Source organism: Falco naumanni, chromosome Z (genome assembly GCF_017639655.2).
Source record: "Falco naumanni isolate bFalNau1 chromosome Z, bFalNau1.pat, whole genome shotgun sequence".
In the NCBI taxonomy this organism is placed as follows: Eukaryota; Metazoa; Chordata; class Aves; order Falconiformes; family Falconidae; genus Falco; species Falco naumanni.
This window is the reverse complement of record NC_054080.1, coordinates 48,019,077-48,043,174: the sequence shown is the minus strand read 5'-3', so window position 1 is coordinate 48,043,174 and position 24,098 is coordinate 48,019,077. Positions and strand designations below refer to the sequence as shown.

The 24,098-nt window shown below is 39.1% G+C and overlaps 1 protein-coding gene across 6 annotated transcripts; it reads left to right on the top strand.

Moving 5' to 3' along the window:
• Window positions 1-1,406: 1,406 nt before the first annotated feature.
• Window positions 1,407-23,990, top strand: CARNMT1 (carnosine N-methyltransferase 1). Of its 6 annotated transcripts, none has more exons than XR_005825516.1 (8): window positions 1,407-1,809; window positions 4,491-4,686; window positions 5,694-5,857; window positions 13,280-13,420; window positions 18,002-18,180; window positions 19,748-19,857; window positions 20,742-20,845; window positions 21,140-21,257. XR_005825516.1 is itself a non-coding variant. In XM_040579164.1 (8 exons), exons 1-8 carry the CDS (start codon window positions 1,478-1,480, stop codon window positions 21,254-21,256), a joined length of 1,347 nt encoding a protein of 448 aa, XP_040435098.1. In that variant the 5' UTR covers window positions 1,409-1,477; the 3' UTR covers window positions 21,257-23,990. The 6 variants fall into 6 exon arrangements, 5 of the variants coding, with proteins under 5 accessions (XP_040435098.1, XP_040435101.1, XP_040435099.1 ...); XM_040579164.1 differs by having other exon boundaries at window positions 1,409-1,809; window positions 19,748-19,861; window positions 21,140-23,990; XM_040579167.1 differs by lacking the exon at window positions 1,407-1,809 and adding an exon at window positions 1,829-2,094 and having other exon boundaries at window positions 19,748-19,861; window positions 21,140-23,990.
• Window positions 23,991-24,098: the final 108 nt, after the last annotated feature.

The window sequence follows — 24,098 nt, the reverse complement described above, 5'->3', positions numbered from 1 at the left end:
TAATGTGATCAAGGTAATGGGGCAGCTGCTTGGTGAGGAGAGACTGAAAATGCTGGGACCCTTCACTCTGGAGAGAAGATTTTTTTGGGGGGGGAAAGGTCAAGGTTTACAAAGTCTTGAACGCTGTGAGTTGAGTGGATGCAGAACTTGGATTAACCAAATAGTACAAGTAATAGTTTAGGGGGCATTCCTCCTTCACTTGAAACAGACTGACTAATTATATTAAGGTGGTATTTCACACAGATGAGGGTGATAACTTCATACAGCAGACTGAGCTTCAGAGATTTAATGCCATGGGAGGCAGACAGTATATTCAAGCTCAAAAATGATTAGGAAGATTCATTGATGCTATGCCCATACAAAGCAGTAAAAGAGGCAGGCAGTGGCTATACCACATATGGACTGTAGAAACTGGCCATGCTTACCCGTGGTGCCTAAATTGTGTGTCCTGTTGCCAGTTGCTACAGCAACTTGCCTTCCTGGGAAAAGACAATGAACTCAGAATTCTGAGTCTCTTTGGGAGGTACAGTATTTTAGATGGTGTGATAAAAGCTTACAGTGAGAATGTTTCAGTAAGGAACCCGATGCTCCTATTTCCAAGAGAGGAGGTTAGTGCGCTTGGCTTACTAAAAGACTCGTTCCTATGCATCTTGGGACAAGTGATGTAGGACAGCGCTCCCCAGGACCCCACAGCCGAGGTGGTGGGCCCTTGTGGTAGAGGCCCTCCGGTGCCAGCTGCCGCTTCTCAAAGGAAGTTGCCAAGACGCAGGGTGACTTGCCGCAGGTCACAGGGAGGGCAGCAGCATCTGGTCCGACACGTTTGGTCAGGTTGGGGAGGATGTCTTTGTCCTCGGGGTGGGAGCATGCTGGGGAACCCGTGCGCACGCGTGTGTGTGTGTGTGTGTGTGTGCGCGCGCACAGAATCTCGGCCCTAGACACTCACGCGTTGCCTGACACCCCGCCCTTGCTATCCCCGCAGCTGGTCCTCGTGGTTGTTTCCAGAAGCACCATCAGGCTCTCGCCCGGCGCCGAGGTACGGCGGGGCCCCCGCGGTACGCCTGGGGCCGCCGGGGCTGGGTGCGCCCCGCCGAGCGCAAGCCGCGGCCTGCCCGCCCACCCCGGGCTGCAGCGCCCAGGCACGCAGCGGCCGCCCCAGCGCGCCACGTCGCGAGGGCTGCGAAGGGCTTTGCCTCCCGCCCGGTGACGGCCAGCGCGCGCAGGGGGCGGGGCGCCAGGGCTGCCCCGAGGCACCGCCCTGGGGGAGGGGCTGCGCCCAGCTGCCACGGCTCCGCCCCCGCGAGCGGCCGGCGGGTGCGCGCCTGCGCCTGCTGCCCCCCATCTTCTCGCGATAGTGCACGCGCCTGCCCGCGAAGGCTGGCGCACTCCGGAACACCGCCCTTCGCCCCCCACCCCCCGCCGGAAGTGGGTGAGGGCGCGTGCGCGCCGAGCGGGACAGTTGGCGGCGGTCGTTGCGGCGATGTCGGCCACGTGCGCCGTGTCCCGTAAAGCGCAGCCGCCGCTGCGACCGCCGAGCGAGAGGGACCCGCCAGCCAAGGCGATGCGTAGGGGGCTGCGGCAGGGCCATGAGGGGGAGCTGGAGCCGGAGCAGGAGCAGGCAGAGGCCGCGGGCGGCGGGGGCGGCCGGCCCGGGGCGGAGCGGGCGGCCTCGCTAGGCGACGAGTGCCGCAGGCGCCAGCCGCACGAGCCCAGGGCGCTGGCGGCGTCGGCGTCCGCTGCCGGGGCGGAGGAGGAGGAGCGGATGGAGCGGGAGCATTTCCGGAGGATCATCAACGCCTTCCGATACTACGGGTAACCGGGACGCTGCGGGGGCCCCGCCCTCCCGGCGCGTCCTCCCCTCACCGGGCTGTCTCTGCCGGGCGGCCCCGGGCTCCGCCCGCCTCCCCGCTGTGCCGCGCCGGTCACGTGGCCGCCTCCCCCGGTCTGCGGGCCGCGGGGAGCCCTGTGCCCGCGGCGGCGTGCGGCGGCCTGAGTCGGAAAGGGGCCTCCGCGCCCCTTGGCCGGCACAGCACAGTCGCCTCGGCGTCTGTGTCAGCTAGGAGGCGTGAAAGACAAAAAAACCCGAATCATCTCAAAGTATGTTGCGCCTGAAAAGGGTGTGAAAGGCCTCTTTTTATGAGATACGATGCTTCAAGACGATGTAGAGTTCTCAGAACGGCGGTAGCTACTGCTGGCAAATACAAACGGTGCTTCGATTACTGGGGAAACTTTTGAAAGACGTGCTGGTTTGTACAAGAGATAAGACCTGTTGGCAGGGCTTGATGGATGCCATGTGTTTTAGAACTTAATGATTTCTAGACATTTGTTCAATCAGATAAGGGATTGATGGTCCCATAGGAATGAGATAATGGGTGGGGGGCACCCGAATTTATATCTGAACCTGTTGAATGGAAAAGGAAGCAGAAGTTAATTCAAATTGCGGTAGGTGGCCTAACTGAAAAAGCCGTCCTCCATGGTGTTTTGCTAAGCTCTTCTGTTGCTGTTGATTTTGGAAGTAAGTTTGGGATGTAGCTACACAGCTTGTTTATCATGTTCATCATTATTACGTGCTGGACCCTTTTTGTCAATGTAATACAAGCATAGTTTTTACATGACAGCGAGGTTCTTGAAAGGAGTGGATGGTATCACTTCACTGCTTTTACGTCTTGGGTATTTTTTGTTTCCCAGGACTAGTATTTGTATGGGAGGTTGGTCTAAAACGACACCTCCAAACTGATTCTCTAATTCGGTTTGGCCATACCAAAGGTTTTATGCTAGTTATTACTATTACTGCAACAGCCAACTGTGATTTACTTCTGTCAGTGAGGCACTTGTACCCTCAGGGACTTGGAAGCTGGGAACATCCTTCTCAACCTCATGCTCAGCTGTGACTCTGCATTGCTTTTGAATATTTCAGTTTCGGTAAACACATAAGAAAAGGATATGACTCAAATTTCCAGTGCAGAAATTGAACCAAATTACTTCAGCCTCAAAGTAGTAATTCTGGATTTAAGTGAAATTATGTATCTTGGTAGTTAATAAATTAATTGGAGACATCTGTAGGATTAAGGCAATAACACACTTTTCAGATGAATCCAGCTTAAAGTTCTATTCAGGAGACACATGGACTTTATTTCATTCTTTGTGTGTAGTTGTTCCGATATTAGTGAATTATTCATTGTACTTGAAGGTTGCAATTCAACATGAAGGGGTTTAGGATTATATAGTTCAAAGACATTTTTCTGACAACACTTAAGATGATAATAAGCTAAGCTGATGGGCTTTACGTAGACGATCAGTTTATTTTTCTTACCATTCTTTATCTATCCTTTATTCTTAAATGCCATTTTAAACCAGTGTAGCTATTGCAATGAATATACCTTTCTCAGTAGCAGATAGGTAATCTTGGAGGTATTAACTGGTCAGATCTGCAGACTGAAGTTGCAACTAGAATTGCAGAAAGTGCTCCTTACTTTTTCTGATGACTGCTTTTCAACTCTGTGCTGCTGTACGCTGACACAAGAGTTTGAGAAACTTCAGTATGACTTGATTTGATAAAATGATTTGTGGCTACCAAAGGGGCAGAATCCATTGTCCTGGCTTTATGACATGTCTGTGTCTAGAGTCCTTATGAGTGTACACAGCCAGCTTGGCTCAGTTTACTGAGAGAAATCAAATCTATCAAAAAATCTATACAGGTCTCTTCAGGGTTAGCTAGTTAAACGAGCTTTGTGGTAGGCCTGGGTAGTCCTAGAACACAGTGGAGGGTAGAATTGTTCTGGTTGAGGAGAAGGAAGAGGAAAGAAAAAAACCCCAGTACTTTTTCTTGGCAGTAGATTCACCTTTTTTATGGCCCACTTATTTTGGGGAAGTGGAGGAGTTATTTTTAGCTTGGATGAGTTCCGTGGTCAAATTCACATGTACTTGAGGGGATATGCTGTTAAAAGAAGGTAGCTTAGTATCTTAATTGTGGCTGCCAGAATGCTGGTATGGTCCACCTGTGACTTTTACAGTTCTTTCAGAAGCAATTGATTTTAAGGATCACTGTTCCCACTCCACATCTCGTTATTTCTGTAGCTAAAAGTTACCACAGCGTTCAGCTATTTATTCAATTTAAATTGGATTTGTAAAGCAATCTGGATGGTTTTGATAGATTTGGGGGCTGGTTGTTCCTTAAATTTTGTAGCTCAGTGTATTAAGGTACTGATCACCTGTGCTGGAAATAAGTGGCTGATGATGAAACTGCCAGAAGAAAACAATGATCCTCTTAAACTGCAACTTGTTAAAAAGAGTGGTAATGTAGAACTAGAGCTAAAACCAAACATTTTTGCCTAAAAATTTCTTGTAAACATGTTCTCTAGTAAGGTATTAGAGTCTGATTATGTTCTGTGCCTAAAGAAATTAGTAATTATAATTAAAACAGCTTAGAGTGAATTACTTAATATGTGTATTGTTTCTGAATGTCTAAAGACCTTAAACTTTTTGCTTTTTAGAACGAATATGCATGAACGAGTGAACAGAACAGAGAGGCAATTTAAATCTCTCCCAGCTAACCAACAGAGTCTTCTTCCTCAATTCCTTCCTCACCTTGCCAAGATTCGAAAGTGCATTGATCATAATCAAGAGATACTGCAGACCATTGTGAATGACTGCGTTAATATGTTTGAAAATAAAGAATATGGAGAACACGTATGTTAAAATGGACTTTTTCATACTCAGAAATTATATTCTGTACACTTTGGAATTTTCTATATTTGTTTTTCACATCTTTAGGCTTCCAGCTTTCTTTCCTTTTACCTTCTTTTTCTCCTTTTTTTCTGTTTGCTTGCATTTTCTCACTCTTGTCTTTCACATCTTGTCTAGCTGATGTTTAATAAAAGTGGTTTTTAGTCCTTGTAGGTAGTTATGAAACAATTGTGAATCTGGCAAATAACAGTAATCACTTACTGTAAAAAAAACCCGAACCACACAACCACAGTTTTCTCACTGCAGAGTTACAGCTCTACCCTGGTTACATTTTAAAGTTATTTCTTTCATTTCACGATGTAGAGCATCAATGGTATTGTCTGTTATACTGCAGGTTGTTATTTGTTACGGCATTCCAAATAAGTTACAATTTTAGATGGGCCAAATATTTTTAATGTTCTCATCTGTAAAGTCTTTTTCACTGCTTACCAGCTTTTTCAGTGTGGCATCTCTGTCAAAAATAAAATTGCACCCAGATGTTAAAGACTGGCAGAGATGAAAACTGAAGTAGATTTTTGGTATCTGCAGATAAGGTACAGTAATAGGCAGCTCTGATGTGAGCTTTCTCATGTTGCCTCATCAGTTCCTAAAGGGATCCTCTTAGGATAAGCAGTGCAGCCTCTGCACTAGTTAAGCCCTGGTCCTTTCCTGAACAGGGACTACAAATTGTGCTCTGCTATGGCATACTGTGTATTGTTTTTGGATGTGAAACCTGGTCTCTTGGGTGTCAAACTGAGACCAGCAAACTCAACTTGTTTAGGATTCTAGGTTGGATTTGAGCCCTGGTCCCAGGAATGAAAGGCAAGTACTTCGTCACCTATAACTCCCAGCAGCTCCTACAGCATGGGTTTTGTCTTGTTATAATTTACTTTTTTTCCCCAAAAAAGTCTAAAGGTACTTGGTACATTTTACACTAACTTTTTTCCCCCCTCCCCCTCCACTTTAATCAGGGAAGATGGAAGATTACACCAGCCTCAACATTTGACATGGATAAATTAAAATCCACTTTGAAACAATTTGTGAGAGACTGGAGTGAAGAGGGAAAGCCTGAGAGAGATTCCTGCTACCAGCCAATCATTAGCGAAATTGTAAAGAACTTTCCAAAAGAGAGATGGTAATAGTGTTTTAAGACTTATTTTTATGTGGGCATACCCTGTTGCACAATCTTAACAGATTTTTTTTGTGGAGTAATGAAAAGCTTGGATTTAAAAAATATAGAAATTACTGCAAAGGCAGTGGAAATTTATTTTTTAATCAAGAAAGTTTTTGTTTCTAATGCAACATGTTGGAAAAGAGCATAATCATAAACTTCACAAAAGGAATACCAGGTAAACCAGAATTTATTTTTTTTTCCTGCAGCTTGATGTAATGGGGTATTGATTAACTCTTCAAGTAAGAGACCTCAGGAGGTTGTGAAGTTAGGTCAGTTGTGCTTAGTGAGATAAAGTTTGCAGGTTAGTGGATTCTCAGAGAGCGTGTGCTGCAGATAAATGGAAGAACCCTTGTGACAGCAGGGAGTATTGCCCTTCATGGTGGAAGGAGGGAAGAAGACTTAACCTGTAGCGCAGTTCTGTTGCACTAAGGATTTACCCTGCAAATTGTTCATTCTAGCCTTGCTTTCAGACAGGTGTTACAAAGCAAGTCGTAAAAAGGCTTTGCTGTATGTGTGAGGGTAGCTTTGTAACTGCATTGGCTTGTTAACACCACCACAATAGTCATTGGTGCAGGGTTTTTTAGGTAACTTGAAGTGTACTGGTGGAATCTCAGAAGATAATGCTGCTGTAAGAATTCTGTGTTTAATGGTTTGGCATATAGTCAGCCTGGTCATCATAAAGTACATTTCCGTTTAAATTTAACACTGTTTCAGTGGGAAAATCAGTGAACTTTGTACTCATAAATGTAACAGGTCAGAACTCAAGATTTTATATAGCTGGGTGTTACTGTGGGTTTTCTTCTTTCTTAGTAATTGCTAACAATGCACTTGTACCAATTTGAAAATACTTTCTACTATCCGTCTTTTAATTTTCATTAGTAAAGATTGTTAGTGGTGGCAGAATACGGGATGGACATGGTTGTTTGATTTCTTTTGCCTTGAGCTAACTTATCTCAAGGCAAATGCACCAGTAAAAATGCTTTATCTGAAGGTGAGCTTTCTGCAGTGTTTTTAGTGTTAGTTGTGCCCCACATGAGAAAAATGAACTGAATACTACAGGTTACCTGATGTACCTCTGATGCGCAGATCTGTAGGAAAAATAGTGTTGAAAGCAGCAATTCTTGTCTTCAAGGTAGCAGTGCACCTTTTTCTCCATTTCTTAAGCTTTTAAAGCATTTTCATTATGGGAAAGGTAACATCTTGGATCTTAAGAGATAATGTGACTGAAGTTGTAAAGTCTGGACTTACATTTATCATCTGCCCTGGTTTTGGCTGGGATGGTTAATTTTCTTCTTAGTAGCTGGTGCAGTGCTGTTACTGGTGTGGGAGCAATGTTGGTAGCACAATGATGCTTTTAGTTGTTGCTGGGTGATGTTTATATGAAGCACTTTTCAATTCTTAGTCCCTGCCAGCAAGAAGTCTGGAAGGGCCCCAAGAAATTGGGAGGGGACACAGCCAGGACAGGTGACCCAAACTAGCCAAAGGGATATTCCATGCCATAAAACGTCATTGAGTATATAAACTGGGGGGAGTTGTGCAGGGCCTGCTGATCGCTGCTGGGGATTGGTCAGCAGGAGGTAAACAACTGTATTGTGCACCACTTGGCTTTTTTTCCCCTTCCTTTTGGCTTTTACTCCTCTCCCTTTCTCTCCTTTTCTTTACAGTAGATGTTATTTTAGTTCAATTATTAAATTGTTCCTGTCTCAAAGCTCAGGTTTTACCTTTTTCTGATTCTCTTCCCCATTCCTGGTTGGGGGGGGGGCAGGGGCGGGGTGAGCAGACAGCTCTGTGGTACTTCCTTCCTGGCTAGAGTTAAAGCATGACATCATCAATTTCACACTAATTTCAAAACCTCCAGTTGGTATTAGGAAGCAACACAGGATAACAGATTGGGTGAATCTGAAGTTGATGGCTTTCTGCTTCTTTACTGGTAATTCTTTTTGTTGTCAAACAGAACTCGTGTGACAGCGCTTCTGTCCCTGTTGTGATGGTTCTGAAATACCGGTTAGGCTATTTTGTCTCTACTGAAGTCTCAGAACATCACTGGATAGATCAAAAATCTCTACTGCAAGTTTGAGTTTGTCAACGGAAACATTTTTTAATTTATAAAATGTGTATTATACCTATTTAAAATTTTAATATTCATGATCATTATGGAGTTGTCCAGCACTTAGGTTCTCCGTTCACATTTTGTTATGTACTGTCCTCGGCTTGCTCTTTTTCCTAGTCACCAGATGCTTGCTCTCCTGCTTAGGTGTACTTAACCTCTTTGAGGCAAGAAGCACAGCTGTTCAGGAGGGCCTGTTCTGTTTGAGTGCTGTCAGGCTTAACTGGCAGCCACCTCACCCTTGTGTGAGAAGCAACTTCCCTGGCAGGGCTGGTTGGTCAGTTTGTTTCTTTTTTTACAGTTTTGGAGGGGAGCGTTGTTTTAGTCTGAAGGGTTGGGCAGGGCCTGAGTTGACGTTAGTGTAGTTTTTCTCACTGTTGTGTATAGTGAGTACAAAGTCAGTTTCTTCTGGAGAAGACTGGCTGTGGGGGCTAATGCAGGTAGACAGTCTGTAGATGGAACCTCAGAGTACAGCTTTGCATTTTTTTAGAGTTCTCTTTTGTAGCACAGGGTGCTGAAGTATCCTGAGATGATGAAGCGAAAGTGCTAGAGATGTGTATAATGGTGGCAGTGGGTGATGAAAACATCTTTGTCCAGATGTATCTTGCATTTAAAAAAATGGAGAAGTAAATATTCTAAATTTGAAACTGTCAGTATGAGTAACCTTTTACTTTTTAATGGCTTCAATGGAATTTTACATTTATTTTCTAGTTAACGTTACTTCTCTGCACTGCAATTGTGAAAAATGAGTTTAAATTTTTGAAAATACTTAATTACGTTTCACTCCATGCATGCACATGTTGTGTTGCTCTTCGCAAGATGGGCCTGTATTGATTGGTTCAGTTGGTATGCAAAGAACAAGAAAATAAGTGCTCTGTGCTTGCTTTTCTGGGAAGGAGAAGACAGCCAAGCAGTCGTTGAAAGCAGCATTAAATTAGAGCAGTCTGACAAGACTCATCTAAAAATAACATAAAATGGCAATAGCTGTTTCTGCTTTCCATTCCTCTTCAGAAATAACTCTGTTCTGCTTAGCACCTTAACCTTAGTAGGATCAACAAAGCAGTTTTAAGTGAAGTCCCATGAGTTACGGTCTTCCTGAAGAGCTGATAGGTTTCCTACATTAAAGCTGGAATTTTACTGTGTTTCAGCTCACAGGATCCCTATAATACTGTCTACCTTTTGGTGAAGCCGTTCAGATTTCTTGGATCTGAATGAATCAGGATCACTGCTTTCTGTATGAGCAAATGGTAAAACAGATACATTTTTATTTCTTGATGAAATGTGATTGTTAAAGTATTTTTGTGGGCAAGCATCAAGTTGAAAATCTAAATAAACATGCCAGTTCTTTTTTTTTTCAAAATCTTTTTTTTTGTCTTGTTTTTCTTTCACTTCTACTGTTACCCTTCATACTTACGTAAAAGGATGTCAAGATCATCATCAAAAGGAACCAAAGAAATAGTTACCCCTTTAATTACATCTCATTCCATGGCCAAGAACAGTAAACTTAGGTGTTTTCTCCAAAGTTTTCCAAGATGCTGGCGGGACAGCCCCAAAGAAATCATCAGTGCTTAGTTCCCTTTTTATTTGAAAACCAGCTTATTAGTCCTAAGCCTGAGCTTAGCTATATTTCTTGCAAGTGTTCAGTCATTTATAGTGACAGTAAAATTTCTGCTTTACATGAATCTTATTTAACGTTATATTAAATGAATCTGACCTTGCAGGGTTTCTAATCTTGTCAAAAATTATCGTAAACTTTGCTCTAAACATCAGATTTAAGGGCAAACTGTATCTTCAGTGTTACTGCAGTCCACTTACAGCTTTGCAGGTCTTTACATGGAAATATATAAACCTTAGCTGCTAAGTTTGTAGAAGAATTGCTCTTCAAATGATTCTGCCTTTAAGCTACTTTATTCAAAAGTAGGTATTTTTAAAGAAGAAAAAACCCTGAAAATATGATTACAGTAAAATAATGAAAAATATTATATTGAGAACGGGATCTGTTAACTATCTGAATTTACAAACGTTACAGAGATAAGACCTCAGGAAAGGAGTCCCACAGTGTGTTTCTATCCTGATGTTTCCACTAATCTGTGTATGGGCTGTATGTGTATTTCCTATCACTTCTTATAATTAGATAACATTGAATTGCGATGTTTATGAAAATTAAGGTTTGTGTTTGATCACACACACTGATTTTTTTTTTGCTGAACTTCAGTTTATCCCTTCAGCACCATCATTTTTTTGTTAAAGTGCAATAGGCATGAAATAAGAAGCCTCTTTTTATCATGTATAATTTTTCCCTTAAAAAAAGGACACCAAGTTCAAATCTTCATTAATGGTCTTAAACGTCTAAAAGCTGAAAATATACTACATGCAAAATGCTGTACGATAATGACATGACAGATTTTAGTTGTTTCTGGTATTTCTCCACTAGCTTTTTAAAAGATGTGCTGCAGTTTCAATAGCTGAGCCAAACAGCACCATGCAGCCCTCTTCCCTGCTCTTCGGCCAGCTTCCTCTCTCAACAGTTGTCAGGTTAATAGGCCAGTGTTTCTACCCTAGTACCCCACAGGTTTTTAATGAGTACTTGTTAGATACCCGTTTATGTTCCTAACCAGTGCTCCATCTGTGTCATAGAAATCTTGCTGCTGCTGGCTAGTTAAAGGCTTTAGTTTCACAGTGGATAACCTTGGGTTATTTTCAGTTACCACAATTTTGGATTTTCTTTTTATTGTCTTTGCTAGCTGCTGCAGTTACCTATCCAGGAAAGGAGAGCAGATCTTGCTAGCCTTGTAAATGACCTTGTCTGTAGCCATTAAAAAAGCAGTTTCTTTGCAATTAAACATTTTAAGCTGTTTTAATGATTCAAAAATCAGCAAATACAGTGCATCGGAGTGCTCCAACTGCCACTGGTTTTGACCCTTTTTTAAGTCTTGAAAAGCAAAACATGTTTGTGCTTTTTGTTTGTTTGTTTTTTGATAGCAGGACATGCAACAGTCACTATTTTTGTGGCAAGTTTGCCACATACCTGATTTCTGTGATTACAGAATGAAAAAATGCTTTTGAACCCTTTTGGAAGGTTAGTATCAATGTTAGTGGACTCAGATTTGATTATGTTGTGTTTTGTTAGCTGTGCTCTGTATGCTGAAATAAAGTTTAATTTCACTAGGCCAGCACCAGTGCCTAGCAACTGATATGAAGAATGTAGATTGAAATTAAATAGCTAATTAATTTCCAGACAGACTTCAGTTCCTTAATAAAGGTGCAAAGGGAAGTGCAGTTAAAATCAACTATTTTCTAAGAATTGGGAGAATTACTTCAGAGATACAAAAGCTTTATATTGTGAAGTACAGGACAATTGGAAGCAATTTATCAACGCACTTGACTGTTAGAGGCTTTATCTTGTTTTGGAATCAGTAAAGGTGTAGATTTTGAAATGTGATTACACCTACATAGCTGTTAGTTACTAGGTTTAGTTATTAGGCTGTTATTATAATTTAGTTATTACTCTTTTCTAGTCAATGGATGATAATCTTGGAAGTGGCGTAAACCTTTTCAACCTACTCATTTACAAGTGTCTGCATGAGAGTGCAAAAACTAGGTGGAACTAGTCTCAGCATTTCATAAGTAAATGAAGGAACAGATTAAGTTAGAAATACATTTGGAACAACAGTGTACCACTACAGATAGAAGAAGCTGTAAGATTAAGGTTTTTCTAGCTTTTTGCAGACAGTGAATTTTCTTCTTCCTCCTCCTGGGTCCTCTGCTTTAAGAAGTTTCACCTTGAAAAAGTAGCTTTCCCCTGATTTAATCTTCTTTTTTTCAGTAGGACTTCCTGTTAGCTTTCTTCTGGCTTTCCTTTAAGAAGAGAGGCAAGGAGAGCTGTTGCTTCACAGGAGTGCCCTTAAGTAATAGCGAAGTCTTGATTTCTTGCTGCTTAATCAGAAAACAAAGAATCTGAAAGTATGAAGAAACGTAAATGAAAGTCAGGAATGAGAAGAACTTTGATTTTTCCATTGGGGAGGCTTGACAGATTAGATGAGTAAGCCACAAACCAAGAGGCAGTGCTTTGTTAGTTTGTGCAGCATTTAGAAAAGAATAATGCTTTATGAGTAATAGTCGTCAGAAATTTACTACTTTTCAGAATTTACCTAACACCTTCACTCCATATGTATGCAGCATGCCAACTCTTTTGAACCCCTTTTGGCATCGTGAGTTTTTATGCAGTCAAAGGCTTTGTATTTTGCTTTCTTTCATCATTTGTTTGGAAGTGCTGATTGCGGCTTCCTTCACTTAGTTGCATATAAATTGATACACATAGGTTTTGTCTTTGAGGGTGACATGCAGAAGGGAGGGTGGTCTGAGTGTTCACGGTTGGTTTTTTTTGGTATATGAAGAGTCTTATTCGTGACTGGAAACTGAAAAATTACTTTTTGGATTAAACATCTTTTCAGTTAGGCATGGGAGTGTTTTTTTGTTTTATGAGGGAAAGTTTGATTGCCTTGTGATAGAAGTCTAATGGTTAAAAAATGTATATGTTGCCTTTTTTGCCTGAAAGGAGAAAATTCTGAGATTCTTAGTTCTTCTGTTTATTAGTTGTTGAACTTGGAAGGTCATAGAGGTTTTTCTAGGTATCTTGGTGAACACACACTGCTGGATGACTTCTGGTTGTCTTCACGTTGATGCCTAGTTAGGGAAACGAAGGGGTAGAGAGTTGCAATGTATTTTGACTTAGGAAATCATGTCACTTTATGCTTCAGTGAAATACGTGAACAGCATATATACAACACCCACAGTTACTGAGAAGGTAACTACTTCAAGGTTTTTACAGTCTGAATTGCTCATCAGCTTATGGAAGTTTTGCTTGTTTTGTTTCTGGTGTCAAAATACTTGTTTATTTTTCATGTGATACAATGAAGGCAATTTCTAGAATATTTATCAGTGTGCTTTATAGAAAAATACACAACTAACATAATGTTCTTTCTTCAATTCACTTAAAGAGATTTTTAGCTTGATGACACAGGAAAAAAAATTACTTTGTAATTGTATTCTGTATGAGGGTTGTATGTGTTCTTTTGAGTAATTTCTGTGAGTTATTTTGACTCTACAGTTAACCAATATGATCAGAACTGGCTCAATTTGCATTTGAAAAGTAAAGTCATACAGAAAATACATTATATTATCTAAGTATGGGGTGGGGGGCAGGGTGGAATGTTTGACTGGACCTCTGTAAGCAGGCAGATAAAGACTTAACTGTTATTTTTGTTCTGTTGCAGGGATTTCTCCAAAGTTAATATCCTGGTGCCCGGTGCTGGGCTAGGTAGATTGGCGTGGGAAATAGCTATGCTCGGTTATGCTTGCCAAGGAAATGAATGGAGCCTCTTTATGCTCTTTTCTTCTAACTTTGTACTCAACAGGTATATAGCTTATATTTTACTTCGTGATTGAAACCTAGGAATGCAAAATTATTAATGAGAAAAACATGAAGGAATGAAACAAATCCAAGCATGGATTTGTAGGTCCTAACACAGGACACACATAACCACTTCTTAGAATGTTTTAATGAAAAAAAGTAATCAGTGGGATAAATGGGGGAGGGAAGTGTTGTATCTGAGTCATTTTAAAAGTATAGCAAGAAGCAAGATTTTCAAGTTAGGAGACTTACAATCTCTAGATGGTACCACAGATTCTCTATGTAATCTTGAATAGGTTTTACGATTTATTTCACATCTGTTTCTGTAAAACACACACCTATCTCACTGGTGTCAAATACAGAGTAGTTAACATGTGCATGATACGTGGTGCTTAGTGACAGGAAACCTGTTAATGAAAGGTGTGTTCCGTACTAAAATTTTAGGCAGTGTTTTAACATGAAAAGCAACCACCAAAGCACACTGCGCCACTTCTTAAGCAAGCGGCTAAAGTAATGTAGTTCATAGTTCTACAGTTATGCTGAGGTACTAAATTTGAATGTAGTAAACTTAACTTCATAGGTTTAACTTAGTGTTTCTATGTTTGGTTATTCTGTCACTTCCCCTGGAAGTTACTGGTTTCATACTGAATTTGTTAGAAAGGAAAGAAGGCAGCAAATGCAGCTGTCTCTTTAAGGAGGAGAGTGGGCAAATATGAAAGAGATCTGGGGGGGAATGTTTTGGGTTTTGGGCAAGTTGGTATTGAGCTCATAGAGACAGAATTTGCCAGTTCCTTCTTCAGTCTAAAATGATACACCTTTGCTGAAAACAGCTAAACTGTTGGCTTGTATTCTATATTGTGATGTCTTGAAGCCTGATTTGTAGACTGATTGTCCACAGCAGACTGTGATGATTTTAAATCTGTTACAGTTTACTGTTCAAAAACAAGGGGAAAACACTGTTCGTTATGGCTGCTGCATGTCTGCTTAAATCAGTAGTGGTCAGTCTGATGAAAGTAGATATTTACTAGAGGGTTTTTTTTTTTGTTACATTATTCTTAAATTACTCTCATTTGGTGGTGAAATCGCATATTACAGTTGAGCTGATCTAATGCTCTGCAGCTATTGAAAGGAGGTCACATTCTTCTCATACTTAGCTATACATCGCTGCTGGCTTTTACCTCTTTGGAACTTCTGAAATTAATTGAAGCAGCATAAAATAAAAGTATTGATTTCCTAACTTTGGCAGCACTGATCAGCTGTCATAGTGGTTCAAATCTGAAAGTTAATGTCGCCCCTAACTGCTGCTGCTGACATTGTTTTTGTCTTCCTTTAATAATGAAGCTTTGGCCTATACGTGGAATTACCCTGAAGATTCATGCTTAGCTTACAGTAATAATTTTTAGCATCCAATGCTTATGTGGTGTTTGCTGTTTGTGTAAGATATTTAGCAAAGAGGTGTATATACATTAGACTTGCTAGCAGTATTAGATTCTAGACAGCAAAATTGAGGTTGCTCAGCTGCTATAATTATCTTTGCTGGGCAAGTTACTGGCTACAAGTTTGCTGGTTAGCATGGAAGAGTATAGTAACCTGACTCTGAATTTCGGTCAATTCAGTTGGAGTCTGACCATTCTTTTCTGCTGGACCTAGTTGTGGGCTTGGAATGTCTGTTAAGAAGGTTTTAGGGACTTCTGGGGTCTTTCGTTTTAGTCTTAAGTGGCTGTTCCCAGTTAGCTTTCTGAAACAGACATGTCTGCCTTCCTGGAGCTGGAAGAAACAGCAATGGTCAATATAAGCTGAAGAGACCAGTTAAGAAGTGACAAGAAAGAAGGATTTTGCAAAAATGGTTTTGAACTACAGTCTTAATTAATTTTTTTTTCCTGTTGATAAAAGCATGAGAATTTTGCTAACGTGTACTTGCAGTTTGGATATACATTCTTCCCCTGACCGTGTTTTATTTTTAGTAAGTACTGTCTAGAGTGTCAGACAAGCTACTACACTGGGTACAGTAGATGTGGTACAGTGACTTAAGTCTTGGGCATACAGAGTGGTACCTGCTGATCTTTGTACATGTAAAAATACTTAGTACTCTTAAACTGTGAACTTTTGTTACTGTGGATAAAGTTGCATAGCATGGTATGTACAGAGTGTGTCAAGGCATAACTGTGGTCACTATTCCCTATTAGAGCGCATTGTTCCATTGAGGAAGCTCTAACTTGAAAGCAAAGTCACTCTGAGGTAGTTAAGCTGCAATGGCTCCAGGGCTGCTGCAGTCCCTGTATGGGAAATTCTGCTTTTTCTTGTATGAGTAAGGCTCTTATTGCTGGTGTATTTTCCTAGTGTTTATGTGAGTTCTGGGTATAATGACAGATGGCAGAGATGATCATTGGTCATGTACAGACACACTTCATTTCTTACATGTTTTAGAAGATTAAAATCTTGAAAAGCATGATCTGTTTTCCTGCTTCTGGAAAGCATACCAAAATTTTCAGGCAGTCTAGAGCTGCAGGACACGTTACTTGCCTTTGACATCTGGCTGGAGGGGCAACAACATGAGGGTGGTGTCTATGTGAAGGAAATGGGAGCAGCTGGGTGCTGACTTGCTGTTTTCTGTAGCTGGATATTCAGAGCACAGGGTCAGTGGCCTCAGTCCAGCAGCCCTCCAGTAGCAGCAGTCCCACCTACGAATATTTACGAAAATTTAGTTGAGGTAATATAAAATCACTGTACCCAAATCAGGGTAGGGTTAGTTTAAAAAAGGCCTTAATAAATACCAGTAGAATTCATGCTAAAAACTGGCAAATATTTATTTTCTGAAAATAATGTAATTTTAGATAAATCTTGACACTTCGAGAAGGATGTTTAATTGTGCATTGCATGTCCATGAATGAATGAAAACAGGTTTTTTGAATGAAAGCAGTTAAGCATTTTATCTTTAAATCGGGTCAGAAGTAAGATTTCACCTACCATTCTCCTCCAGAACTGACTTTTCAACTGAATGTTGACAGCAGATGCCCTGCCTCCATGGAAAACATACATATTTTGTTGGAAGGATGGAATGGTAAAGGACTGCGGTACTTAGTTTTGAAGTTTGAATTACTGAATCTGGAAAGGGAGGTTGTTAGGCTTGAATATGGAGAGGGATTGGTCTTTTGTATTATACTGGGAATTCCTGTTGGAACTGTTGAAAAGTCTACACGAATATACTTTTTTCTGGGAAAAATAATATGGGAAGGTGTGTGTTCTCTTACAGTCCAGAAAGCTCCTTTCTAATATACTGGGATGGGAATTTTTCATTGTTAAAGAAAAGTGTTCTGAGGATAATTCAGATTGACTGGGACCAGAAGGGGAATGCTAGAATGGTTACCACGCAACTTTTGTTGGCCAGCATAGGGGTTTTTTGGTGGGGTTATTTTTGTTGTGGTTGGGTTTGGGTTTTTTTTGTTTTGGGTTGGTGTTTTTTTTGTTTTTTAACAAAAACAGAAATGTCTGTCTTAAGCCCTGATTATAATTTTCCTCTTTTTGCTTTGACTGCATATATCTGATTGATATTTGTTCAAATTGTATGGAGACACTTGATGACTGCAGTATACTGCTGCTTGAATACAAGTTGTTTGTGTTAACTTTTTTACTGATAAAATGTAATATAAACATGACATGAAGAAGATTAAAAAAATAGTATTTCAAAGACATTACCACAGATGTTTTCTATCCACCAGCCAAAAGAATGCACTTTCTGTAACCTGGTAGATTGCTTGCATTTTATGAAGTGTTTCATGATAACATGTTTTGTTGCACAGATGTGTCCTCTGTTTTCATTGAAAGAAAATTGCTTCGTTTTTTAATTGCAAACTGATTTTACAGGACTGTGGAAAAAGCCGCTTTTTGTACTTTAATGTGATATTTTATTACTTCATAAAATAAGGGTTGACTTACTTGTTCAGGTCAAACCCACAAATTTTATTTTATGAAGGCATGTTTACTTAGCATAATTACAACTCGGATTTTACGAACTTAAAGTGACATTAGTGCAAAACGGTTTATTTACTCTATGAAATCTAAAAGCATCCTTTTGGTTAGCAACTAAAAAATGTGTTTGTTCTGCTATCTTGTGTTTGTTCCCTACAGTTATGGTTCAGAAAAAATAGAAAAATCTAGAATGAGAATAGATGTTTCCCATAAAATCAGTGGAACTAGTATTACTAATTTTATTTCTTTACAGAAAAAAAAATAGGATCCAGAAAGGCTTAGCTTTACTGAATATACTAAATCATAAATTCTAGTAATCTTACAAAAGGTGTCTTGTGCATTTTATTCAGTGGAAAACAAGATTTTTAATTTAAAGGTAATTATTTTGTCTTCATAATGTGTGTGTCAGAGTAAAGTTGGTTTTTTAATCAGATCATCAATTGATGGGCAGTCTGAAGTGTTATGAACTAGGTAAGTCCTTTAGAAAATATGTAGCTTTTGCAAGAATGTTACCAACGCAGTAGGTATGTTGGTGAAAGTCTTTGACTCCTACATTTCTACATAATAGATAAGCAATTATTTGAAACTAAATTGTGCTGATTTCTGTATTTTGCAGATGCTCTGAAATTAATTCATGTAAACTTTATCCCTGGATTCATCAGTTTAGCAATAACAGAAGATCTGCTGATCAGATACGTCCGATTTATTTCCCTGATGTTGATCCTCACAGTCTTCCTTCTGGTTCAAACTTCTCTATGACAGCAGGGGATTTTCAAGAAATATATTCTGAGAGCAGTGAGTAAATGCAAACTTCTAGGGTATCCATGTCACTGTATCTTCAGAATATTTGTTATAGGACAGTTAACTATTAAAAATAGAAGGAAACTATGTCTACAAGCATTAAGCAAAAGTACTAACTGTAGCAAGATTTTCTTTCATAGCAGCTTTTCTTTTCTTAGTTATAAATATACGAACAACTCCTTGCCTGACAGGTCTTTGTTGCAGTGGTCTCTCTTCAGAGTAAGACAGCATTATGGAAGGTCTTGCTTGATTTAGAAAAGTGATGTTACAATGGGAACAATGTAACTAGCCACTTCTCTTTGGTGTAAAAAAAAAAAAAAAAAAAAAAAAGATTATTTTTTTAAACTCATTTACTGTTGTAAAAGCAAAGCTGACTTTCAGTAGTAGTAATGGATAAATGAAAATACTTTTTGACTATGAGAAGTAAAAATTTCAGAGGCACATTATGGGGATGATAACTGTCAAAGATGGAGATTTCTGTCAGTACAAATAACCTTATTTTTTCTTGTGATGCCAGGCTAGTTGTGCTGTCCTCATTGCAGCTATGACTAACCTAATGTTGAACTAACTGCACAAGACTATCCTGTTCAGTGCTACTCTACCAATAAAATGTTTAGGATTTGAGAAAGGGTACCACTTAGTTGGTTCTTTTGTATGTAGTCTTAATATTCTAATATCAGACTACATATATTCTAATATTCTATTATATGCCTATTTACAAGTCACTGTCTTTTTTCACCAAGATTATACAGCTGTTGATCTGCACTTTGTTGTGCAGCTAGACTTCCGGATACTTTCTTGCAGGAGCCTTCCTTATAGTTGCTTAATTTTCTGAAGCTTCTGTCTTAATTATAATATCTGATACTGGCAGTAAATTGAAGCGTCTGGGTTTTTTTATTTATTTACAAAACTTAAAACTTTTGCAATTTCAATGATACATGTTTAGAGAAAACAGGGAGATTTGTGCTTTAGAAGGTAGACTTTGAAAGATCCTGCTTGTTAAACTTACTAGAAAAAAACATCTGGAGAAATATTCAGATACTGAATAAAATTTTTTAAAGCTATGTGATTTCTGAAAGTATAGTTTAGTGTATAGGCTTTTATTGTTCTAGGTGTTAACTAGAGGCCCAAAATCACTGGGTATTGCAGTTGTCTTAACAGTTGTGATGGTGAAGTTCATAGGGCAAATAGCACACCTGGGCCTTCGTTTGTATAAAATGTGTTACTTACTCTTGACAATGTATAATATAAACATATGTCATTTTATATTAAGTCTGAAGAATTTTATAAAATGCATAAATAATGGATATGTGTCATTTTTGAGAGTGTAGATGTGTGTATACATACATACATATATATGTAAGTCAGATGAAACCAAACTTAACTGTTGTTAACGTAAACCAAAATATTTTACTTATTTGTCAATGAAGTTAAGGGCCTTCAAGCGTTGTTAGTGGAAGGTAATGCTGAGTATATAAACAAATACTGGAGTTAAATGCTGAATTTACTTGAGTAGCAACATTGAAACTAATTTCTATGTACTTTGCTTTTCTTTATGCAGATACATGGGACTGCATAGCAACTTGCTTTTTCATAGATACAGCACATAATGTTATTGATTACATTGATACTATATGGAAAATACTGAAGCCTGGAGGAATATGGATAAATGTAGGCAAGTGTGACCAACCTCTCTTACTGCTAGCCCTGACTATACAGTTTGATCCTATTACAGGCATCTGTACTTAAAAAGAGTTGTCAAAGATGAATCTGTGAGTGCTGAAAACACTGTAGGGCTAGAAACATTTAGAGCTTGGAAGTTATGTCAGATGTGCTCAGACTATGTTCAGATGTTTGCTGGTTACAGTCAACACCGTGGGATTTTTAAGTAGAGAAGTAAGTCCTCCTAGTGGCAGGTTTTGTATTCATGCATCAAAAATTTATTTGACAAATGTAGTGTCCTTTTTTTTTTTTTGCTGTTTTTCAAAGAAAGTAGAACTTGTTTGTTTGGGGTTTTTTTCTTCTTAATCTCTTGTCTTGATTTGTACTGTGCTTCTAAGCAGAAGCTTTGGAAATGAGATTTATATATTCCTTGGCTCAGAAGAAGAGAGTCTTAAGTCTTCCGTGGTGAAGGAATGACAGCCAAAACTCAGGAGTTACACATTCTGTATAGTACAAACTGTTCAGTCACCGATCAGTTGGTCACTACACCAGTCCCGGCCAGTGATAGAGTCCGAGCAAAGTTCCTGAGTAGACTCCAGCCTTCTGTTCTGTAGAAACAGCAGTGATGATAGACTGAAGAAATTTTAAGATACAGAAAACATAACCTGGTAGGAAATGAGACTTCATTGTTGAATAAGCAACTGAACTAATTTGTTTTCATTTTGCATTGATTCTGAAATTTGTTATAATCATATTCGAGTGATAGAAATATGTTCTTTAGTCTGTATTTCAGTATGTGAGTCAGGATATAAGCATTCTTTGCACTTTCAGTGATTTTTAGAAAACGTTTTTGTCTTTTTGATATTAATTTCTGGTTTATCTTTATTCTCTAGGTCCTCTCCTTTACCACTTTGAAAACTTGGGAAATGAACTTTCTATAGAACTAAGCTATGAGGATATAAAAAATGTTATACTGCAATATGGATTCCATATAGAGGTAAGAAGATGCAGTAGTTTGCAATAAGTAATATTGGTATAAACCAGACAGACTGCTTTGAGTAAACCTTTACCTTAAATTTAGTTCAATGTAATAGCATATGCATATTATATATGCAGTAACTTCTAGCAGAATTAATTGTAAGTGTGTTGCAAATTATTTGCTTTCTTTTTCTTTTTTTGGAAAGTCTATACGTGGGCCTTGAAATCTAGGAAGTATATAGCAATCTCTTATAAGAGAAACTTGTATAGTTCTTTAGAGAAAGTCTTTTGAAAACTGCTGCTTCTTTTTCAGGTGGAGAAAGAATCTGTACTGTCAACTTACACTGTGAATGAACTCTCCATGATGAAATACTACTATGAATGCGTGTTGTTTGTGGTGAGAAAACCAGAACAGAAGTGCTGTGAATAGGATTCAGAAAAAATGTTGGTTTGAAACCTAGAAATGAGAATGAAATGGACTGGGTGGTGTGTGGACAAAACCTCAAATCAGTGGTGCCTTCTTATTCCTAATAGGTTTTAGATAGTGTCTATTTTCTTAATATCTCTTGCTATCCAGATGTGTACTATGCTGTGCATATTTGTAATACACTTGTGAAAATGGAGGAAATGTTCACATACACTGTCTGTTGTGCTTTGGAATGCATTAAAAGCAAAAAATGTTTTACTGAGGCTAAAATTTAATGTTTGCCATAATTAGGCTAATTCTCTGCATATGCTGCCTCATTTTTCATTGATTTTTTTAATTACTTTCTTTTTTCTACTTTCAAATATTAGGAATGTATAGAGGCGCTTACTGTACTAGCTGAGTCGCATTTAGAGAAGCATTTCTAAACAAACTGAAATTTATGAAGCTGAAATGATTGGAAAGTGATAAAATTATTATTGATAGATAAAATAGCCATCAGAACCGTTACGGCATTTTCTGTGAAACTGAAGGGAAGTAGATTATTAAACTAATTCTAATCTTTGTTAACAGTGGTACAGTCAATGTAATCAAAACACAGAACCTATAGGTGATTTGAAATACCATGTAAAACCAGAGTACAGAGTGAAGAAAAAGCAGCATGTGACAGAGAAGCAGTATTTTAACCTCAGTTCAGGAATAACACCAATTTTGATTAATCTCTTAAGTGTTGAAACTGAAATCTATTAGATGGTTTGCCATCTTAAAATACATTGATTTTGAGTCAGCTACTTCTTAAGCCAAAACAGCAAAGCAGTATTTTTTTGTTAGGTATAATGAACAGAAAATCTGTTATACCTTGAAGTCTTTTTTTTTTTTTTAAAGTTTTTGACATAGCTAGTTATCCATGCAATGTATACAGAAAAATCTGTTTCTAAAGGGGATACAAAAAGCAGTTAAATGTTTTAATCTGCAGTAACCTAATCATCTCTACCTGAGTCAGCATATGCAGGCCAATTGGTAGACAATTTTCTTGTAGCTTCAGGCACTTTACCCTTGTGATTCAGTGACTTCTTGGTTCCTTATCCTAATGTGTGTTTAGTTTTTTTTTCCTGCCAGATGTGGCTTAGGTGAATATTTAAGAAACAGATAGTGTACATGAGAAAACATTAAGAATCACTGCTGAGAGGAGGTATCATGTTAGCCATTTTTTTTTATAGTATATTGGTTACCTTAGTACCATTTTTATCTGTTCTCAAAAATTTCTTTAAAATATAAAAGCATAATTTCAAGAAATTAAGGGTTTTTTTTTTTCATATTTGGCCATAATGGCCCTGGACAATAAAGTTGATTTGTTTCCCATTATTTCTAGTTCCATTTTTCATGGTTGTGTCCTAATTGCATCTCTTCTAATACATCTGTTGGTGGTGTCTGGATTTATTCCATGAAGGCCAGAAATGTGTGCTGTTGCAGACTTTCAATTTAGGAACAAGGAGGGAAAAGACAGAGACTGGGATTTTTTTATAGCTTCAAAACGGCGTAAGGGTATGCACCTGGGGCATGTTTCAGTACTATTCCCCTTTTCTGCTTAGAATCCTTATTGAGAAGAAAGGCTTCTGCTCTACAGAAGTTATCTATTAGAGCTTTGCTTAAACTGGTCTTACTTGAACTCCTTCTTCTTCCTAAAAGTGTGCACCATTGAGATTTAACTCTGTAAATGAGGTAAACTTTGGCAGTTCTACCCTGCTCCAAGAGAAACATGTTTAAAGCTGAAACACTGCCATTGCAACAAGTAGACTAAAAATAAAAGCCCTTGAGCACCTAGATATAACAAAAAAAACCTAGTTGTCTGAATTCCCTTGCTGTACTCTTTTTTTTTTTTTTTTTTTAAGGGACTGATTCTTAGCCTTCATTCTGGTTTTTGTTTTTTTTCCTTAGATCAAATATGATTAGTGTTTTGTTTGGTTTCCAAGCTTCCTCGATTGAAATAAGACAAGGTTAGATGAGTGTCAGTTAATGCCATTAAGTCAGCTCTCTGTTTCTGCCTCCTACCCAGTCTGTATTTACACTTGAAATATGGTGGTGTTGGCTTTCACAAGCAGGCAATGGAACTCTTGCTTCTGGGTGGAATGCCAGTATCCTTTCTTCTGGTGGTTTTGTTCTCTGCTGCCCCATGTCATCAGAAGTGCCATTTTTTTTGCATTGCTTTTGGAAAATGTTTTCACTTACCTGTGCCAGGTATATAGTGATACGCTTCTATTGCAAGTGTAGAAAATGCCTGTTTTCCCCCCAGTGTTCTCTCCGTAAATTATAACAGCTGCATTAAGATTTGGAAGCAGAATAATCTTGTGAGTAGGCTGTTTTGAGTTAGTAGTGTTTTACCTGCAGTCCTATTTGAGTTAAAATTCATCACCAGTCGCTTTTCTTCTGTTCAGTTGTATACGTGAGGGGGGGGAAAAACAATGCTTGCATAGCTTAATCAGCTGAAGGCAAGAGTTTATTTAGGTCATGATTCAACTGTGCGTGGTATCAGGTGTAACATGAAATGCTCCATGACCTTCTGTGTGATGCTTATTTATACGGAGTAAGTCTGACAAATGTAAAGTGTCCTGTATTTTTATTTATATGTAGTACACTAAAACCAGTTAAGAAGGTAAGAATAAGAATTTTAATGTCGCTGTCAGTGTGCCTAGTGGGCTTCACTTTTCTGGGCAGTCATTAAAGTTTGCAGTACGAGCCACTCGCTCTCACGTGTGGTCTTTGCCCTGCGGCCCCGCCGCCGTTCCCGCCTCCTTGTTCCCGCCTCCCTGTCCCCGCCTCCGGGCACGCGCCCCGCCCCGCCGGCCGT